General features: G+C 37.9%; 1 protein-coding gene across 2 annotated transcripts in view; it reads right to left on the bottom strand.

Moving 5' to 3' along the window:
* The window catches only part of unc13c (unc-13 homolog C (C. elegans)), a 108,941-nt gene that overhangs the window by 42,622 nt on the left and 42,808 nt on the right, over nt 1-23,511 (bottom strand). For both annotated transcript variants that reach the window (XM_026172679.2, XM_080299943.1), the window contains exons 11-17: nt 22,823-22,938; nt 22,453-22,616; nt 17,350-17,506; nt 16,870-16,938; nt 8,036-8,125; nt 7,120-7,248; nt 659-792 (exon numbers count right to left, since the gene is read on the bottom strand). In XM_026172679.2, the coding sequence (XP_026028464.2) occupies nt 659-792; nt 7,120-7,248; nt 8,036-8,125; nt 16,870-16,938; nt 17,350-17,506; nt 22,453-22,616; nt 22,823-22,938 (859 nt within the window). The remainder of the gene's footprint in view (nt 1-658; nt 793-7,119; nt 7,249-8,035; nt 8,126-16,869; nt 16,939-17,349; nt 17,507-22,452; nt 22,617-22,822; nt 22,939-23,511) is intronic.

Genomic DNA, 23,511 nt, shown 5'->3' with positions numbered 1-23,511 from the left:
ATATGTATGAGCGAGGCAGAAAGAGGGAAATATATTTAATCTTATTTTCTTTAAAGGCAAATGACACTCTCTTTCCTTTAGGTCATGAAATTTGTTTATTTTATAAACTACAGTACTGTAGTATTGTGTAGTTTTGAGTCACCCTGCATTTCTTCAGCGTGCCAAGAAAAAACTTATTTTGCCCCTTTCTGATTTCTTCTTCTTCTATATGTTATTATATAAATAATAATAAAATACATGTAAAATATTATATTAAATTGCTTATTTTTACACAAAGAAAACCTGAGCAATTAGAAAATGCAGTGTTCAAAATATTGTTTAATTTATTAATAAATTAACTGACATTAACCTTTTTGTTTGGAGAGCTAAGTATAATTTTCGTAGCCACACCCAGGGATAACTGCATCCAGACCTAATGAATCGAGAAAACATTTCGAAAAAATGTGGGGAAGAGATCTCAAAAAGTAGCACATCATGCCACAACATAAAGAATAGAAAAACTGTAAACCTCACTATGTGAAAGTTTATTTGTCACAACATGCATTTTTCAGGATGGCCCTTTATCGCATGTTATGGTTAGAATCATAAAATATAAGGCTCATCGGTGTATATGCAAGGAAATGAAAATGCATATATTGTCAAGTAAAGAGATACATACTGGTTAATGACAGGGGTGTAAGCTGTCCGGTCTTCATCAATCACAGAGACCATCAGAGTGATGAGTTTTGGCCAGAAGTCCAGGTTTTTTATCGATGGACCCTGTTCCTCCCTGGGAAGGTCTTGCTTCCGGCTCTAAAGGAAAAATTGAAAGTTAAGGTAGAGGCTGAAGCATTTTTATAATGAAATTTCAACAAGACAAAACACAAAAAAAACTCTTTTTACTTTATAATGACCTAATGTTCTATTTATATGTTCTCTTTTCAGCATCAGCAGTGAACAGCTTTGATAATGAATGGGAACCTAACACGACTAGTATATGCTCTTTTTCTCAAAAAAAAAAAAAGTAACTAAATCTGTTTCATTGCTGTTCTCCTAATGTAAAGTGAAGTTTTGCTGCTAGGCAACAAAGAAGATGGCTGTGAGACATGCAGTGTATTTGTCTTAGATCCAAACAAAGACACGGTAAATTAAGGTGTTTTTCTGATTGTAAATGAGTTTTACATTTTACAGTGGGTAATAGCATGAGAGTTGTTAAATGAAGAGTGGCAGGCATCCCAAAGTGCTCAGCAGGGTAACCAAATCGTTTTACTCTGTGCTCATGTTATGCAGAAAATAATGATGATAATAATATTAAATAAATAAGTGTGCTCTGTGTTCAGCATGAAATAAGACTGCATTGGCTTATCCCACGAGAGGTAGATTATTAACTGAACTAATTATAATAAACACACATTTCTGAGTTTTTTCTGGCTTCACTGCACACAGTGACATTATTGCACTGTGTTTCAGACAGCATGTCTCCACACTGAGTTTCTTCCACCCACAGGTTTCTGGGAGCTGGAGGATAAAATTACAATGGCTATAACCATAAGTAACAAGGTGTGTTGGTAAATCAAGGACAGCAACCTTTCAGTTTCAATATCTAATGTGTGTCCATGCAAATGTGAGTCAAAGTCCACTGCATAAATCTCTTGCTATACTGGGGAGAAAGGTGTTGAATCCAAACCTCTCACTGACTCTGCCATCTGTTCACACCACACTGCGTGCGTCCACACTGATCTCTAGTCACCAAGTAATTGTCCCTGTCGTGCCCTTTATCATAAACAGGTTTTATAGAAAATCAGCAAGAAAACAGCAAAACACTCCTGAGTTTCCAAATTGACAAAAACATACACACACTGAGAGAACTGCATCGTACGCACAAACGATTAAACACCCACGCACAACAATGACAATGAAAAATCTAACCCAGTACTGTGGACATGCACTCCCGATAGGAAGCCATGCACATTCCAACAACTTGCATGCATGACTAAAGCAAAAATGTCTTTCTGATGAAAAGAAAATTTTGTTAAAAAATGAAAATGTTCAGATTAGTCGCTGAATAATTTAGGTTGAATTATTTAACAATCTTCTACATATTGACTTTGGGGTGCAGCACAAAAAGGAGTGCTCTGGAAACATGTGATGAGTCCATAAATCCTCAATACAGTCTTCCCTACAATAATCAACTTGTTTCTAATAATGAATTTTCTCCTTTTAAAGAAATATAAGTCACATGGTGTCGGTATGTCCCACTGACACTGCATTTGGGAAGAATCGTACTAAGATTAGACTATTACTTCTTCAATGAAAGCTTCTATCGTACTGATTATATCCATCCACGTAGTGACACATCTGTCATGGCAACAGTGCGATTGGTCTCAGTCCTATTTCTTCACATATGTATGGTTGCACAGGACCCCTTGGTATCACATTTTTAGTACGCCGAGTACCCTTATTTTTCAGTATACAGGGTTATTGTTGTGAATATGTTTATTTTAACCCAACCACTATATTTTCCAAATCTAAAGAATATATTTTGTTTACTAAGCCTAGTGGATGAAACGAGTGAAATCAAAAGCAACTAATTTAAAATGAAACAAATTGCAGCTTTGTGGTCTGATGATTGGTGTTGTTATTTATGCCACTCCATCTGTCTACTTTTACACTTTTGAAAACGATTATTATAAACAACAGGTTCAACTTCATAATGGCCATCCAAATAATGTCTACAGGTGCACATAATACGTAATATTTTTTTAAACAACTGCAATTTTTCAATAAACAATTATGAAAATAATAATTGGTTATATTTATGATAAACATGAATATAATCAAAGATTTACTAATGATTAACCAATCAGTAAGAAAAAAAGCATAAAAATTAATCAGAATCACGCTGTTTTGGTTGATCTATTAATGATGTTACTGAACTGAGCACATGCTGTTCTGTGTTCATTTGTACAAAGACTCCATTTACACCATGATCTATATAAGATGGCTATGAATGAGAAGTGAAACTAGGCCGGTCAGTGTGATCAGAAATTAAGACAAACAATGACAATGGCAGATGCACTAAGTCAAATTTATTTGGATAAAGAAGCAATTTCTGAGTTCAAACAAAGCTACCTTAAACAGACCAGCAATCCTTATTGGCCTCTATCTGTACTTTGGTAGAATACTGATGCTCACTTCAATGAGAAAGGCAATGGTTTAATGTGAGAGGCCTGAACCATTGGGGAGACATGCCACTATGTATTGGAAGGTAAATTTTTGTTAAATTGGAAACATGAATAATAAAACACATGTCTCTGCAGGTAGTGAGTTAGCTATGCAAAGCCTATCTGTGTGTGTATTTGTGTGTGCAAAAGTATATGCATATACGAAGGACACTGAAGGTTGTGTCATCCCTGCTAAATCTGATGTGGTATGCAGCAAGCTAAAATGTTGTGTGTATTCCCTTTGTTTATTGGTATTCACTTCAAGTAGGTACAAAAATCCACTGTAACAAATCCATTGTCAAACGTGATTAAGAAACTTCTGTCATTTTTATCTTATTTTTATTTTTTTTTACTACGCACCCATGGGTTTGACTCCCAGTTTCAGTAGGAAGTCAATATGACAGTGAGCTAAGAGTCCAGTGCAGTTTCTCTACTTCTGCTGCACGGGGTAGTGGGAGCATAGCATAAATATTGATAGCCGTGTATAATTCCTCTAGGGGGTAGCCAGTGGTTTATGTTTATTGTTTAGCTCCTGCAATTCCCATGCAGAAGAAATAAGCATTAGCATACCACTGGCTCCTCATCAATTCTCGCAATGTGACACAAATTACAGAGCCTCTGATTGAAGGATGTTCCCAGAGAATGTGATCAAATTCCCAAGAGAACGAGCTGCGGGTGGAACTGAAACTGCTTCCACGCATTTTAAGGCACAGTGAGAAATGGTTGTGTGTTTAATGCGTTGGTGAAAAATACATTTAAGGACACCGATTCTGAAAACGAAAAGCATCTTTTTCTTAAATACCCCTTTGTGTTTTGTTGGCAAATATGTGATAATGAAGGTAATGTAGCTACCTATCAAATCACTTTGAGAGGCTTGCTAGATAAGTGGCGGAGTGCTGTAGCTTCTCCTTTGTTCCTGTTGCACACAATCATTGAATCCTTTCCTCCCCATACAACACCAAACCGCTTCTGTTCATTTGTCTTCTTGTGCATTAGCATTTGCATTGGCATGTGCATGCGTGCGTACATATGTGCATTATTTAAGATGCATGCGCATGTTACCAGATATTTCTAGTGTGTGCACCATCACTGCTGCTCCACATTCCTCCATAGTGGATAAACCTTTTCTGTGATTTCTTTGCCCTCCCTCCAATTCCCCTTCATCTTGCTTTTCAAAATCCTCCCTTTACTGCCAGGATTTAAGAAACAGTTAAGCTAGATTCCCTCAGCCCCTCCTCCCCCGAGTCATTTTACACCCAGGCAGAAGCAGAAAGCTTTGTTGTCGTGTTATGCAAGATTCCTCGTTGTGGCTGGGATATTTCTCTGCTTGCCTGGCCACTGTGTCAGCTCTTGTGTCACCACACTCAGTCACTGTTAGCAACTGGAGAACTGGGGTCTGAGATGTGTTCTATCTGCTGGGCCAAAGGCTACCTGGTGTATGTGAACATAATTTATAATCACAGTGAGGTTTACTTTGGGGTGAAGTGCATGCCTTTTTTTCTCTGCCACCGAAGAAACATTGATAGAGAGGCTGTCTACTGCGAAACTGGTGGACGAAGACGTAATTAGCACCAAGTGTCTATCTCACCGGTTTGGTAATTGCTTACAACCCCTAAGGCTGTTTAAACAAAGGAAACTTATTATTCAACTTTTGAGCAGATTGCACCCTATTACGACCTAAAAAGACATTATCTTCTGTGATGTAAAGGCCATTCTCCCTGGGAAGTAAACCGTAAAATAATCAGCGGAGCTGCCTGTTGACTGATTATTTACTCAGGCGAGGCCAAAGCACAAGTAAACTATCACGCGGAAGTGAGTCTGGAAGAGCCAAACATAATGCAGGACTTGGTGAAGCTACTTTTTGAATACGTAAACAGGTGAATCTGTCAGTTCTCAATATAAAAATGCTGCTCATAGTACTAATAATACTGCATAGTATTTTATATGAATAGTAGTATGATATCATAGTTTCACACAAAAAAACCATCATTCAGAATGAACCTTGTTTTTGTGGTACTATATTATCTGCGGCGACACCTGAGAAAAAAAATCTTCAAAACAGTTGACAAACTTTGTTTTTGTTTTGTTTTTTTACATAAGGAAAGATCTTCCAGACGGTTGGGTGCTTTATACGGCTGTTTTCCACCTACAGCTTCCTTTTCAAGGCTGAAGTCTTTTATACAAAGTCTGCAATAGACACTGTGTACATTTTATTGTCTGATAAATGTCTGTGGGGGATATATAGACTATTAATTTCCAGCCATGCGGGATTGAATATACTTTCCACCATTGTCACACATCAGTACAAAGCAAAATAAAGCTGAAAAGGAGACCATAGTGTCACCTTTATTATAGGCTGGAGGTTTTACCTGATAAAGCTGTGCTGTCAGATAGATGCCAACACTTGACAGACCACGTTTTTAAAAGAAAGTTTTTAACTTGAAATTAAATGATTCCGAATTAATAACCACGTTAAATGTTATTGTTACTATTGCTTCTACAGTACTTTTCACACTGATGTCAGTAAAACTCAATTAAGTACCAGTTATCTAGTTATTGGTGTGTGCCTTGCTAGTTAATTAGCAGATGTTGAGTTGCTAGTTTGTAAATTACGAATGACTGCATGAACTGTGAGTTGTTCTCATTAACATTTAGGAGCTGTTGCTCAGACTGTGTTTACTCGTCAAATCAAGAAATTGGGAAAATATTACATTAAAAAGTCATTATGATAACAATAGGCACATTAAATTTTTATTACAGTCCTTGTCATTACCCTGTGTGTACCATCTATAAAAACACATCATCTTTGCAGAAATTGTCTTTTTTCTCCTGTGAATGGGCCACCATCAGAGAGGTTATAGTTTTCAAGCCCAGGGAGGCCAAAGTAACCACAACCATAATAAAATAAATAAAACATTACAGAGCTGAACAGGTGGCAAGCAAATCCCATTCCAGAATTCTAGTGAACAAATGTGTTTTAAAACTGCTGTTTAGGAAGGAGGAAAATTGGAAAGTGTTCACTGACCCTAGTGTTTCTCCTGCAGCAGGTCTACACACAAACTGCTGTTATATAACTGCACAGGTCTGCAGATGCCCTGCACATGAACCGTGCTGTGATTAAGCCACCTGACCCTCTTTTTTTTCTTCTTTTCTGAATTAAACAATCCATGCATAACTACATTACTGTACCCAACCTTTACTTTAGCTGTTTACATATAACTTAATATCAAATCACAACAGCAGTCGCCTCTGTGCGGCTTTATATTGTAAGGTAGAGACCCTACAATAATACAGACAAAGCTACAGTGAAGCTGGAGGATGGACGCTAACTTTTTTCCACTCGATAAAAGTTACATGAAGGTTCCCGATGGTTGTGGACAAATGCAATAGCATGGCAGGATGCTGTAAACGGACCAAACTTCAGTCAGGAGAACAACTGAGATAATCCATCCACAATACGAGGTTAGTCATTAATATACTGCAACAACATGGGAATAGAGGAGCTGCGAGAGAATTCAACATTAATGAATCAAGAGTACGGAAGTGGAGGAAGCAAGAAGAATGAGTTGAGTAAAGTTTGACTTCTCTGACTGTTTTGTTTCGCTTCATGCACCTTATAATCCGTGCGCCTTATGGTTCGAATAATACGGTACCTATCTTTCTTTCACTGTATCACAAGCTAACTTTAGCCAATAACATGTCTGAGGAGCTTCAAAAGTAAGCAGTCAGTGTAGTATAAACAAGTGTATAGTTAGCAAGCCATTGAAGATTACTAGTACACAGCTTGAGACCTAGCATGAAGCGTTCTCATGTGCGTTCTCTCACTTTGCGCAAAGCATCTGATTTTGTTGTTTAGGAATGTTTAAGTTTAAAAGTGCAGGCCTTAGTGTCATTAAAAGAGATACAAGCCAGTTACCTGATCAAGGAGCTGGTTGTATAGCTCATGACAATTATCAAAGATGTATTTATAGGTGGAGTCTAGACAGGCTTTGACACAGTCCTTCACCACCATACTGGCTCTTGGTGGACTCTGGAGTTCTTGCACCTGCAAACACACAGAAATACATACAGTGTTTAAAAAGTATGCCTTCACATTCAAACATCCTAGGTTTGTTAGCAGTCCATTCAACATGAAAATCATCCAGATCATAGACATAATGCTAGCAACCCTAATCAACACCTTATCACTTGTGCAAAAAAGGGCAACCTACTCTATGTACTATATATAGTAACTGACATGTAAGTGAACTAGCATTTAGGTACATGTGCAGTGTATCACATACTAACACAGGGGCTCCACTGTTTGAGCAGCGGTGCATACTGTATACACAGTGAGGCTCAGCATGGCTATGGCACAGAATGAAAGCTTTGGTAACCTAAAGTGACAGTTTTCATTCCTTTGCTCGCAGCTGCCATCTTAGCTATGCCTCAGTGCGCTAGCACTACAACCCGACTCCCACAAAGAACGTCGGATGGAGCCGTGCTTTTCATATACCAGGAGACAAGTCAGCATACTCTTGGGGTTGAAGGAGGTAGAGGAAACAACCATAGCTGTTTATTGATGAATGAAGTTTAACACAACTCCACTGCTTTAGCCTCAACTCATGTGGTTGTGTAACAATAAATGGTTTGGTTTTTAAGTAGTAGAAGGTTTAAGGAGTAGAAAGTGAAAATTCTAATGTATATCAGAGGTATGCAAAGTGCTCCGTTATCATTTAGTGCAAGTTTATGTCTCTTTTAGTTTTTTCTTCAATTACATCCTTGTGTTCCCCTTTCACCCCTCAGCTTGTCCACTGCCCATCCACCCTTCACTGTCACACATAAAAACACACCTTCATCCTGAAGAACGTGATGCTGGTCAGCAGATCAACAGTAGATTTCAGATCTTGGAGACGCTCTGGGTTTCCCGCAGGGAAATTATCCTGATTTAAAACAGAGAGAAAAATTACATAAGGAGAGAGGACATCTTGTTGGAAGCAGCCTTGTAACGTCACACACCTCCGACTACCACGTCATATCGCTTAGGCCAAATATTAAAATTGATTACAGAGCAATACCCAGCAATCATAACAAAATGACTGTCTGTCTAATCGTTTAGTGGACAAGGGAGGTCTCTGCTGATGAAAACCTCTATTTCAGGGCCATGAAGTCATCAGGCAGTGCAAAGCACCGTGACGGAGAGCATATAAAGCCCTGACAGCTCAGAAGAAAGGCATCGCTGGCCCATACATTATCCTACTTCTCCTACTCTCTCAGTGCTCTAATAAAATTTTGCTTGTTTTCAATCCGTCCTCTTCCTTGTCGATGAATGCACATGGGAGACTCAGGAAGTAGAGCCAAATCTTAACGCCGCCTTTAGGCTCGACAGCACAAGCGCAGGAGGGGATTTTTATGCTAGACGACCAACAGAGGCAAAACTCGTCTGACATCTTAACGATGTCAACAGCATACAGAATTTGATTGGGTTTCCAAGAATACACACAATAGACAATTGAGGTTTTTAAAAAGAAATGTTAAACACAACCCAGAGGCAGGTCTCGAATCTATCCAACAGAAAATGCAGATGACCTGTTAATGTTTCACAGTCAGTCTGCAGTCTACCGAGACATTGCAGTATATTTCTCTAGACCCGTGATTAACAGGAAAAGTCAATTTTAGTGGTGAAAGTGTAGACCCCAATAAACAAAGCTTGACACACATTTTGCATAAGCAAATGTAGATCACGTATTCTATATTTGGCTGCTGAAGTGGGAAAAATAGAGAAGAGAGAATCAGTAGAGGCTGTTTCTTCTTCAGATAAAACGCTGTTTGTGTTGCTGCCTTTTATATGAACAATACAGTTCTTTGAGGGATTCATCATTTCTCTCTAGATAAAAGATTCCATTCAGTTTACATTTCAAAATGAAATTTATCCAGTTGCCAAGGGACTTCTTTTTTTAGAGTTATTGGGAAAATACATGGTCATCAGTCACTTTCTTTGCCTTCTTTCTTCTACTTATGTAGCCTTGAAACACAACATTTGTACCTATGAAACAACTGCTCTATACTGTAGTGTCACCATAGCCTTGAAACTTGGTGTGTCCGTATGTACTCAGACCACACAACAACAGCTCAGTATGTGCTTTAGTTGTTATGTGTTGGTACTGAGTAAAACTAAAAGACTGCAATAGGATTTGTTGTTAAAACAAAGGTAATCCACTGAGGCTGATGAATTTCTCAATTAACATTTAACCTAATCTGTGGTTTCTTATTTTAACAAAAGAGGCAATAACAACCCTTGGTATGAGAAGAAAATCATCTCAGAAAGAACTTAAACTGCACTCCAGAAATGTTCAATTTTCACTATTGCCAGTCTGCCTTTCAGTGATAATGGAGGTCTGATCCATTGCTGAGTTATACAATTAAATTTCATATTGCATTTAGGGAATATTTTAAATGTATTAATTCCAGCAGTTTCCTCAACTTAAAATTGTAATATAGGTGTGTAATTATGGTGACTAATGTCAAGTAAAATCAAGTGCTTGTTGACATTCACTTTAGCAGCTGTACAGAACATAGCATCTACATTCAAATATTATGACCTCACCTACCAATCTAATTTGATATCTGACAGCCAGTTTTGAATGCAGCTGGCATGTTTTTACAAAAAAAGGACTTTATTACTGATTACACCTGTGTAAGGCGGGGGATTTCTAAAAAGCGGGCTACTTTAAACAGCTCAAAATGGCCCATACTTGTCAATTAGTGTTACAAAGTACAAGATGTTAAATTCTAATCTGCAAAATCACTCATTTATTACTGTTCAAGTGCTGCTGCTCTTAACTTCAGGTCTTTCTAACAGGAGCAACAGTGGTGGTGTAAGAATTTTGTCTAGCTCAACCTCTGACTATGCTTGAAAACACAATGCTGCAACTAAGAGCTCATCAACAGAAAAACAAAGTGAAAAGAAAGGAGAAAAAAGATTTATTGTCCACAAATAGACAAGCATACTAAAAGTCTAAGCATTCATCTCTGCTCCAGGAAGAAAGACATAAGCATTGCCTTACAAAGATGACAGAAAGTCCATTATGAGATGAAATGAGGAGTGAATGATGCTGATTAGCTTTTAGTTCTTTGTCTTTGCTCTAGTGTATACTGAAAATTATGTTGGGCCAGTGCTTACAATTAGTGCAAAATTCCAAAACACTACCTGCTTAACACATAAAAAGAAAAGTTAGAGCAAGCCTACCATTTACAGCATGAACTGTTTACAATTTCAGCTCAGACGCTGTAAACAATACCCTGTACACTGTACGACTGATGTTAGGAAAGGCTCGAATATTCCACAGACAGTGAACAGTTACACTGATTTTACATGTGTCTGTTCTTTGGATACCCCCCAAAAAACATTTTTCCTGCTCTCCCTGTCACAGCAGCATGTTAAGTTTCCATTAAATTCAAGTTATTAAATTCCTCCAGTCTATTTTTCTAAACTGGTGACCTGCCAAGCACCACTACTTTAGGTAATACCCAGACTATAGACAAGTACCTCACACAATCCTACTTAAAAAAAAAAAAAGAAAATTCAAATGTTTATTTTTGCCAGGTATGGAATGGAGCAAGTCCAGCTAATCAAAAGCAGTCATGTACTGTTGAGTGCTGGAACACATCATGGGAGCTTTGAACTGGAAACAATACACTCTGACCATGAAGACATGTGGTATGCACCTCTACTTTTGCATGCCTATTGCTATAAGGTATAAATACTGCATTTAGGGGTTGCATATTAGATTTTATACACCTTTTAGATTTTCAAAGGCCTAACTTAACCTCCAATAAAAGTAGTTTTTAGTTGTTTTGCTGTTTCAAGTAGACTGAGGTTTATGCTGTAATATACTGAACTTGTTTTTTTTTCCTGAGTATGTCAAATTTATAAGAGACCCCAAAAAGAACCAGAGAACAGTGGTTAGATTATATTTCTCATCTGACCTGAAAATGCCTTGAGCGACCCAAGGACAAGCTGAAAGGGATGTCTGGACTAACTTATTTAGTCTGCTGCCACTGTGACCCACCTCTGGATGAGCAGCAGAAAATAGAAGAAAGTACTTCTAAGCCCTTTCTACACAATAAATCCAGCCAAGGTTATGAACATTGAACGCCAGTATCTTATTCATTCCACTTTAGTTCGTTCTGTGCCCTTTCAATAAATAAATATAGTTGTCAAAGAAGTTTCTTATTCTCTGCATTCTGTGAAAGGTGACACTAGCTCTTTTCTTCAGCTTGGATTTTTTACACTTTCTGCCATAAATTTCAAAGGGCTGGCTCTGGATTAAGCAGGTTCTGCTCTGGAAAGAACAAGATTACTCTAAATGCGCGCAACAATGCAGGCGTAGCTTTTGTTTTCTGAAAGTTTGCTTCACAAGCTTTGAAATTATGTTCGGGTGCTATGTGGGAATCATATAAGGGTAATGTTTGAATAAATGCAAATGCTTTAACAAAATCTTGTTGGTATTAACTGTTAAGCATTTATTTTTTGTTTTGTTCATTTGATGCTTTATCCAATCCATAAAAAAGGTGTTAGTAAAGAAAGCTGACGTAGTAGTGCTGTGGAAAGCTACAGGTGCATTATTAGATTTTTTTCCCACAGGTTTTGGAAGCAGAAAGAAAAAACTGCTGTTTGCATGAAGTTCTACTATACAGAGCTTCATTTTGAGACTATATGACAAGACTTAGTGTTGCTCACTGAACAAACATCACTTTATATCAAACTGCCCAAACTCAGCCCACATCGTGCTCTAAATGCTGAATTTTTATGCACGACCCAGTGAACCCCAGTGAAATCCCAGCTGGGACAGACTGGCCATATGAGGTGTCACCATGTATCAGGAGTATCAGACTAAAGTTGAAGGGGAAGAAATGCATATGTAGCAAAATGTAGAGTGGCACTTGCAACCTGGCTCCCTCACTGCTGATTCAAGTCCTCTGTTTTACAAAAGCAAACTCGATCTCCCTCAGAATGTCATTATAGGGAAATCCATACTGTGAGCAGGCGGAGAAGCCAGATCTGAATCTTATTACTGTCCAATAGTGGCAGGCGGGCTCTGTGGGATGGCTTCAGAAAGTGAGAGAATGAAAGAGAAGGTATAAACTGTGTGTGGATGTGTGTGCATGAACCACTGGTCTGTGGCAGGTTTGACAAGAGAGCAGCAGGGCAGTGCTGGCAGGTGAAGCCAGTGCGATATACTGTGACTTCTCTCAGTGAACGTGTCATTGCCAGATGACCAGGCCATCTGAAAATAAGAGAGGCCATCTCTCCTACACTTAACTCTCTCTCCTTCTCTGTCTACCACCCATACTTTTCATTCGTCATCTGTTACTCCTTCCCGCTCTTTCCAAATTCATCTCATTCCTTCCAAATGTCTCCCTCTTTGTCCAAATCCTTTCTCCTCCAACTCCTTCTCTGCTTCTTTCATCCACTTCTCTTTCCAAATCCTCGCGATCCCTCCCTCACTGTTTGCAACTTCATTCTCCATTTACCGTTTAGGCGCACACTGCTGCTTTTCGGGTGTGTCTTTAATCACATGTGGCTTCACACTGATGGCTATGGCAAAGAACAGGGGGACTGAAGCAATCACCCACTTAACGACACATTGCCTTTTGTGTTACATTAAAGGTGAGTGGGTCATCTTTCAGCTACAGTTCACTGTTTCCTGCCTCCAGCTAGAGAGAAGCGTGGAACTGCATGCTCTCAGGTGCATACCTGTGTGTGCATGGCAGTATAGCGGGCTTGTATGCAAATATATTAAATAGACAGAGAAAAAGCGGGAGAAAAATATGTGTTTATATTGTATATCTGGAGGTGAGCAAATCTACATGCACAGGGTATGGAGGGTAAGGAAAATGGTGAAAAAAATGAGTGCGTGACTAAGTATGTGGTATGTAGCAGGACGAGCTCTTCTAGGATTGCTCTGAAAGATTATATGCTGGAATTTAGAATTTTAATTTAAAATATGAAATAATTTGCATCCAGATAATAGTCTCAGGACAACTGAAGAATTACTCTCTTTTTGTATCAACATTTCTTAAAATGCACATCTCATGACGATACATAAAAAAAATTAGGATGTCTTGGATACACAATGATGCAAAACCACTAGCTGAAGACATTTTTATTTAGAAAAGCATTTGATTAATTTCTTCTTATGCTGTTTTTATAGTTTTATTGTTTTACATTGTTTTTATTTACTGTTATATTGTTTTTATATTCCCATTTCCTGTGTTGTAAAGCACTTTGTGATTTTTATCTGTGAAAAGCGCTTTATAAATAAATTTTACTTACTTACTAGACTGTCAAACTAACTATATTCATATTTATATTGATTAAAACCACTATATTAAAAATTAAACATTAATATTGTTTAAACGCCCATACAATGATACTAAAAACAACTGTGTAACTGTTGTCTTTGCACACTTTCATACAGTTATTGTTCAAACCACTCTCTCGGCATGACCTGGTAGTAACAGTTTTGTTAATTTGACAATAAAAACAGCACATAATCAACAAGTTATAGAATAATTTAAGTTACATTACTATTGCAAATAATTCATTGTAATTTTCTATGATATATACCAGGATAAATATAACTTGATAAGGTGAAAAATAGGTGAACTATATGGTCATCATGGTGATACTGAACAGCTAAAATACATAAATGGAGAATTATCATAAAACAATCATAACATGATCTATTACAGTGGGACTGAGAGAATTAACTATTGAAGGAAGAAGTCATGATAGTCCCAGAGTTTCAGAAATTATGTGTACAACAGCATTTCTGATATTCACTGTCTTTGAGCTCCTAATTCACTAAGTAATTAAAAGTAACATATTATAAAACTAATGCAGACATTGTGTTGCAGATCTTGGGACACATTCATTGAGATTTGTTAAATTGCAACGTATTATACATTTGGAATATGGTTAACAATATATCTGTTTTTCTTTATTTACCAATATAAATATTGGTTTTTGCATGCACGTAATTTTATACACAATATATTTTTCTACTTCAGTAGTCAGTGATACATCTATCACTGGGGAGAAAACAGCATAAAGCAGAAGCAAGACAACATGCCAGTGAGGTCATAGAGACGTGTAATAATGTATAACGGTGAGAGCAGTTTACATCAAACGCGTTCATGCTATGGCTTTAACAAGTCAACCAGGAAATTTTTACATAAAGCAGGACAATCAGGCTCACAGAAAGAAGCTGCCTGATGTGCATTGTTCAGGAACAAGGTCCAGGCAAATGACCCTGATGTATGAACCCATATCACAAAATAAATAGGCGCACAAGTGTTACCTCCACTGGGCTCATATAGTGAAATGATATTTCCCACCATGTGCAACAGACAAAATATTAGAAGCACGTTTCCCGAGACCAGAACAGTTCAACACTAGGGTCACTATACTATAGATCTGAATCGATATCTCTATACCATAGTATTAATAAAACTGATAACATCTACAAAGATTTATTACAGGACACTTTAAAGGACTGAACTAGCTTGCACGCGTAACAGACATTTACAGTATTGCCTCATGGTACAACATTTTGATAAATCGTAACTTTGATTGCCAGTAAGGCAATCTGATTGTTCCTTTAGAAAACATAATTAGTAGGTTGTTCTTTTCTGCAGTCTGTCCCTTGCTGCTAAACTGTATAGTTAATTTAATGAAGAAGTTTCTGACGCTGGACACTGCAGATGAACCATCAAAGGAAAAAGGAAGAAGACATGATTGCCTCATTAATTAAGAGCCCAGTTTAGGATTTAGCACTTATGAAATACCTTTGTTCTTTATAACAGTAACAATAAATTCATATTTGTCTGCAGATTATAGTCTGTGGGTAGAAAAAAAAATGGAGCTAACAGCCTACTTTATAGATATTTTCAGGATGTCCATTACCAGAGGCAGAGTGCTGGGCACTCTTTACTGGATCTCTTTATTGCACTAAGTGGACCACTATTTTTGAGATGATGGCCTCTTGACATTGTGGGCTGATTACTGATGTTTATGTGCCTGGATCTACCAGGGGCTGAGAAAACTGCAAAAACTGAGAGGCCATGTTTTTGTACATTTGATGCAACAATTTTGTTAATTATGGCATCAACAATGAATGCCATAATGCCTATGTCTAAATATAGACAATGTATATCTATAATTATTCTTTTCCGGATCATGCTTTTTAGGTTTTCCCTTCTTTTAGCACAGCTTCATACTATTAATATTGTACATAGTCCACTTGGTAAATGTCATCCTTGGCATGACATTACAACATTTACCAATGACATTTACCGCACCTTAAGCCCCAATATTTTGCGCATTTAACACCTTTGCACTTGGGATTAAGATCCATCTAAGAAGGAACCGTATCCAAGAAAAAGAAGAATCCACATGCATTTGGCATTAGCAACAAAGTGTCACTGTGCCACACTAGATAGTCAAAGGAGAATGTAATCCAAACAAAGGTGACTCCATCTGGAATTTGTGATGTAATGGGTACTTAGACCATCTTTACGGCAATAAGGAACATAGAAAAGAAAATGCCAAGTGATGAATAATATTGAGACAGACTCACTATTCTCAGAATATTTGCCTTACTCCCCGTCCTTGTATCCAGAAGGCAGTTGTCTGCTCCCTAGAGTGTTTTGTCCTTCAACCGTATCACTCCTTTGTTTTACCTGTGTATGTCTAAGTCTTTGATCTTGCCACCCCCAGGGCTGTCTTCCAGACCCTTGATGTTTTTACCTTTTGTATCTATTTAACACCTATAGGTATCCCACTGCCCCTGTCATCTTCTTGTGCTTCTGTATAAACAGTATGATTTCTCAGAGGTTTTGGGTCAGCTTACCTTCCAAGACTGACATTCTGTGCTGGTAAGCCTAGCGTATGCTTAAATACTTTAATAAACATTCCAACACAGCAAACTCTTAAGAAACAGAATTGATTTTTACATTTTTAACACATGTAGCTTTCTTTGTAAAAAAAAAAAAAAAGAAAAAGAAACAAAGAAAGAAAAAAAAATTTAATGCAATGGCAGTGTATTAGATGAGAGACATATATTACCATCCAACAAATACACTCCCTGGTTGCTCCATTAGATATATCTGTTCAATAATTAGTTAATACAAATACCTAATCAGCCAATTAGATAGCAGCAACTGCATTAAGGGATGTAGACATAGACAAGATAACCTGCTGAAGCTGAATTGAGCAACAGAAGGGGGAAGAATGGTGATTCATGTAACTTTTTACGTGACGTGTTGAAAGTGTCAGATAGGCTGGTCTGAGTATTTCAGAAACTGCTGATTTTCCCACACAATCCTATCATGCCAATTTCTGCTGTGACATTCAGATGGTAGAGCCAGAATCTTTTATCAACAGTTAACTTTGGACGCCTTAATACCAACCAAGCACCACAAACATCACAGCAAAAGCGGGTTAACCCCAGTAGTAGACAGGTATACTTAATAAAATGCCTGATGTGCATATGTACATATGTAAAACAAGCAGATATCAAACTGTCAAACATTACCAACGTCATATTTTTGTACTGACAGATGCCACATAAACATGACTACACACAAACACACACACCACATGTAAAAATCTAATACATACCCGATATTTGGAGAGGTCGATCCTCAACGAGTTGTGCAGCTGGTCCAGTAATTTGACAAATTTCTCCCTCTGCAAGGACAGAATTGTATAATTCAGTTTGAAGCATCACCTCAAAAGTATTGTGCCTAAACATTTCTTACACTGCATGGTGTGGAGCATATCTTCGCCCTAGTAATTTAGTTTTATTTGCTGGAACAAGATTTTGTCATTTTGCAATATTGCCAGCGTCAGCTTGCTGGCTAAAAATATTATATGATGCCTTACAACATTAACTTCTGAGATGTTGCTGATTTTATACAAAACTTATCTTCCACTAGAACTATTAAAAACAAATAGTGAAGTCAACAGTTCAATATCAGCTTGTAGAAAAGTAAAACATGTCACTTAAGTCTGACTGTTGCCAATAGAAATTACATTTTTTTATGAACACTATATTACACTACGGTTGGCAGACAGCAAGAAAGTATTATGTGTACTTACCCCAAAGTTAGAGGCAGCAAATCGGTCTGAAGCAGAGGCAGTGGTTGTGGTGGTGGTAGTGGGATGGGCGAAGTAGGAATTGATATTAGCAAGCAGGTTGCTCATTACTGCTGGCACCCCAGGACACATGTATTTGGCGGACAGACAAGAGAAATGCCTGCAGAGGAGAATAAACAGCTATTATCCTACAACAAGTGGTTGAGAGAGTAAGAAAAAAAGGCATGATTTCTTCACAAGGGAACATAAAACAATTACATGAAAAAGTACAACTTAAGATCCCACATCAACTGGGCAATTTCAGAAAGAAGCATCAAGAGCTCAACACGCACTTACATAGTGGTGAGAAAATGCATGTGCTAAGTTACAAAGGTGAGAAAAAAGGCTGAAAAATATTCTGTGTTACTGCAGTAACCACAATAAAAAAAGAAAGTGAGAAGACATAGAGCAGTAGAGTATTTCCTCATCATATTTCAGCTTCCTGTGGCTGAAGGGAGAACATATTTTAATGTTCCAAACAATTACTTCTGTTAGAAGAGTTAGTTAGTGCAAGTAGACCACTGCCCGTGTTCATGCAGTAAAATGTGTCTTCAATGAGTATCTATAGAAAATTGTGTCATAAATCAGACTGAGCTGTATAACCTATACTGTTAACGACATAAGGCTGCAAAGTAACAGATGGAGCATATAGGTTTAATAGTAAATCAAGGGAGGTTCAAAGGAGGAGAAATTAAACGTGTAAATTTAACTGAGAACCATTAATCCTGTATTTTTAAATATCACAGAGATAGACTCCAGCACAGTATTTGAACTGCTTAGCTGAAATCAGCCCAACAAAAATTAGATCTCAGTACTGGATGGTGCTTTAAAAATAAAGCAAGGGAGGGGGTGAGGATGGAAATGAATGAGAGCTCTTTTACTGCTGCAAACTTGACATCTTCCTGCTACCTTTTCTAATCTCCCTAGATCCTTTTTTGATTCTGTGACTTTTAGACTACACACAGTAACAGCGGCACATGCCACTTTGGATTTGGCATAAACTTGCCCTTTCTCTCTACACACATCTGAGCAGCGCTACCCAGCAGTAATTAAGTGGTGGAGCCTGAGAGGCCTAGTTTGAGCAGGGATCTATGCCTGAGTGAGGAGCATATGCTCCTTTTAACACTCCATCCTGCTGCTCCACAAGCCATTTGGAATGCATCTTAAATCATAATGCAGCAGGATGTTGTTATTGTAGATAGTATACCGCATATAAAATTAATAGGTGCAATAATCTGTATGTTTACTTTAATGCATCTCAAAACCATGCACACTTGAGCTGCCTTTTCAGCCTCAGGCATGACCCATAGCAAACAAACATTTGGATGCATGAGAGCTTAAAGCAAGATAAAATAAGCTGAACTTTATACATTTAGTATGTTTTAGCACCACTACCTTTGAGGCAAATATTGTACTTCAGTCTTACAGTTTTAGATACTACCTTAAAGATTAAAACTTTGCATGACCTTACATATCACCAAATTACATTTATGATAATTTAAAGTATTACATGTTAGTATTACATGAGTTGGAAAAATATTTAGGAACCAATTGATTTGTCACTGAGTCGAAATCTGGGCTGTAAAAGAACTGGACAGGTTGTCTCATCTACTTCTACTTGCCGTAAAGCACTTAGTTGCTGCCATGTGGTTGGCTGATTAGGTATTTGTATTAACTAACAGTTGAACAGGTATATCTAGTGACGTGGCCAGTGAGCTTCAAGGCACAGCGATGGGAATATACAAATACATACAGGACTCGATATGCTGCTGTAGCCAACAATGCGACGCAGTTAAAATTAGCTGAAGCTTAAATGCCTACAGTGAGCACATTAATGCACATTACAATATTACTATTGACAGAATAGTAAAGATGACATACAAACATATATGCTCTCATTTAAGGTTTTGAATTCAAGATTTTTATTTTTAGTGGCGTTTTTTTCACATGGTGGTATTATGAATTTAATAGGATTCAAATCCACAGATTTGAGCATGTCTAAGAGTCGGGCATTTAGACTGAAAACAGACATTTTGAAACTAAGAACATCTTGCTGAGTGAGTCATCACTTCCACAGAGTTATGTGGAGTAACGGTAGCAGATTTACTCCCCCTTCTTCTTTGTGGAGCGGACACACAGACACACATACACACACAAAAACACAAACACGTTCTCATTGGGAGGCCGATTTAATTACTCTGCTTTCAGCCTCCAAATTACCCAGGAGCACTTGGGGTTAGGAGAGCAAAGTGAATGATGCAAAGAGAGTGATGATGGCATCCGCTGAATTCCCATGGTGCTTTTAGAGCTGGATCTCCTGAGCCTATTTCCAAGAGGGAAGACATTGCCTCCCCTAAAGTTATCCTGCTTTGGTTTTTTACTAGCGGGTGAGATGTACTACACACTCACATATCATTTAATGGGTTCAGATAGCTAGGAAAAATGAAAAAAAAAAAAAGATGATGAGAGATGCGGACAGGGAGACAGGGGAGTGGTGATAGTGTGCGATGAAGAAAAACGAAAATGAGGGAGGGGTATGCCAGGAGTTGTTGTAAAGGGCACCGGAGGGAAAGTGAGCCTTCACAGCTGCTGTGATTTACGCAGTCATGATGTCAGGAGTTACTCTGAGTCAAGGTTCAGCGATGAAGAAAACAGAAAGGTAGGACCTTTCATAAATTCCTGATGAAACATAATGAGAAACACCATGGTTAAACAAGGTTCAAGCCTGAAGCATTAACTCCACGTGATAAAGCGGGTAATCAGGCCACTTACTGCCCTTAAATAATGTGGCTATCCCTCATATGATACAATGAACTGTCACAGTGAATCAACAACATGTCAGCTAGCAACTCTCCATCAGTTTGCTGCACCAATATGATCCAACATGTCAACAATGCTTGTGCTATAGTTGAGCTGTTGTTGTAGCAGCTGCACCCCTTTCTTGTGTGGATATTGTGTGATAACAACTGATGGATTTTGGAAACAATTAAAACTGACTTTGCAAGGTTAAAAAGAAAGTCAGCTGCATGTTTGCCCTACAGGGCCAGCAGGAGAAAAGATAAAGTCCACAGGGTTAAATCATAATCGGTAAGAGAGTAGGTGGTGCGAGAATCAAACATACTCAGAGGTCAGTGGTTAATAAATGAAATTAACAAATTTTAAGCAAATAATTTGAAAATAATTCTCAGTCCTGTTTGATCACTTGATTTTCAAACTTGAAAGCAAAAATATGAGTTGAGCCTTCCATTCAATTTGCCAACAATCTGTGTGTAATTAGGGTCTGATTTAGTTAGGCAGCAGTTAATTACATAGTCAGCTAGTGGGACTGCCCAACAAGTGCAGTGGGAACAGAGCTTAAAAGGTTTACTTCGATGGTGCTTTTCAAACAACAGCTCATACAGAAACCAGATTGCAGAGATACTCAATGACTCATTATTAATGAATTACTGCAGTAAAAGTCATTAGCAAACAATAGATAATAGCTGATATAATGCAAGAGACTATCTTTACCTGTTTAATTCTAAAACCCATTTTTTATTTCAACTGGTAAAGGATGCTTTATTCTCTGTGTTTACCCACCTATGTGATATACTGAAAAGTATCTTACTATAATACAGTATTTTAGATATATATATAAATTATTAAGGCAAAATTTTAATTAAATCCCCATATAGGCATCTCCCCTAAAACATAGAAAATGTCAATCTGCCCATCCACGAACAGCTCCTTGACAATACTTCACATACGTGGCACACAGGCACATCTTGAGGATTTATCTACATCAAATATTATGACACCATCGTGCTCCCTAGCAGCCACCTACCAATGGGCTGAAATGTCTCATTTATAGCATTTATCCAGCTAGAACATCAAAAACACTTGATCCTTTTTGAGTCATGACAATAACATCTGATATGCATCTACAGAAGTCGAACACTTGAAATCTCTCTTTGACTGCAGAAGGAAGAGCTGAGCAAGCCACCTTGGCACACAAGTACACAGTAAGCACCTAAAGGACCTCATCTATATCAAATATGATGATGTTGCCTAGCAAACATCTGGCTCAAATTACAAATTTTTTTGCAATCATGCATCTATAACATCTATATTTTATTTTGAAGTTATGAAACGGTCTCAAACTTTGGCACATAGTCAAGCAAGAGATAGCTTAAACATACTAAGTTTTACATGAGATAATATAGCTTCAAGATAGCCAGGCTCGTGTATAGACAATTAAAACGGAGAAGTAAACCTTAATTAAAGATCAGTTATTTTTCGTACTAATGTCACTGCGGTAGTTCCTGACTAGCTCAGTCAATGTCACACAGAGCAACAAGTGGTTTGCATTCACTTTGTCTCTGTGGTGGAACCAAGCTATAAATGTAGAGTTTAAATAACAGTGTAAAAAAGAGTTTTTTATAAGAGTATAGTAAACACAAATATTTTAGAACAGGAGAAATCCATTCAGCCACATACAATACAAAAATAAACTTGGGAATGTAAAGCAGTGCATCTGGGTTGAAGCTTAGAGGATTAAGTAAATACGCTGTGCAAAGACAACAAAATAAATCTGCTGCTAGTGAACTGGATGATGGATACATGTATTGTGCAGACTTCTAAAGTGTTAACAATTGCTTTAACACAGCACAATGTCAAATGTCACATCAATGACCTTGATCAATATTGAAAGGTTTTAATGTTTCCAGTGGTGTCACTGCAGGGGAATGTGTTTGGGGGTCACGATGGAGACAAAGAGATAAACATTTATAGACAGAAAGGGTCACAGAGGATCACCGACACAAGCAAGGAGGAAAACAACACTGTTTGTGTGCCCATGATCAATGTGACAAAGGCAGGTTAGGAGGTTTTTCCATGAGACCAACAATTAATCAATCAAACTTGGGAGCTCGATAGTTTTCCAAGCTCTGATTCTGCTGAGGAGACATCTTTACTACTCCAGTTCTCCTTCGCTCGTCCTTCTCACATCTCCTTTTCTCCTTCCACTCTGGTAAATGAGACACTGACAGATTGGTGAGGTAAAAGGCCATAGATCAGGGTAGTACTAACGTCATAGCCTGATAGATGGATTCCACTCCGTATCTCATGGCAAACTCATCCACTATCTCCTGCGACACATCGTCAAAGTAGACCTTCCACGCCTCTTCCCCTTTCACCTGCGGGATCTTCACTACCCCGCTGTTCTTCACCTCAGTCAGATAGTGGAAAAGGTTCTGTGAGTGGCACGAGAGATAAGAGAGGAACAGGTTAGGGTGATGGAGCACGGTGTCATGACAGTTTTTTTGGGTGGTGCATGCCAGCTGATGAAAAACCTTATCATAGCTGTAACTGTCTTTATAAACATGATGCTTAGAACTGTGGCAATGATCAGTGGATTAGAGCAGCAACCTTTCCTAGTACCAAATCAAATGCTGATTACCTCGTGTAAACAGGTGTACTGGCCATGAGGAGGAACCACGTTCTCCTCCCCTTTCATTTCCACGCTGATCTTGAGTCTGATGGCACCAGATACTGCAGATTTGTCAGTTCTTTTATCTGTAAAACATTACCGAGCTGGATTAGACATTTAGAATAACTTAAAATTATCAGGAGAGTAGATGGCAATATTTGTTCAATTTTAATTCTATCCAAAACACAGGGTGCAATTTTCATTTCCTATATTTTGAGCTATGCAGTGTGGTTATCGTGCACCAGATTGACTAGTATGGACTGGTAATTTGTTCTTTTTACTCTGCACAGCTTTCTAAATTGCGGGCCATTGATTTTGACAATTTTTTTCTTCACAATAGCAGATGGCGAAATAAGTTAAAGACATAAAGCACATTAATCTCTACAAGTTTTGTTGCACACAGTAAAAAAAAAAACGGATGAGAGAGACTGAAAGGGAGAGAAAAAGAGTGAGAGCGTGAGATACAAGCTCAAGCCTGTAAGAAGTGACCTTACTCTGAAAAAGAACATCAAATTTAATAATGTCCATCACTTATAAATCTGTCCTTGACCACACTACAAAGAAGAGACATACAGTGCTGTGAAAAAGTGCTTCCTCCCTTTGGAATTCCTTTTTTTTTTTTTTTTTTTTGCATATTAGTCACACTTAAATTGTTCAGA

This window comes from Astatotilapia calliptera, chromosome 1 (genome assembly GCF_964374335.1).
Source record: "Astatotilapia calliptera chromosome 1, fAstCal68.1, whole genome shotgun sequence".
NCBI lineage: Eukaryota > Metazoa > Chordata > Actinopteri > Cichliformes > Cichlidae > Astatotilapia > Astatotilapia calliptera.
This window is presented reverse-complemented; position numbering and strand designations above follow the sequence as displayed.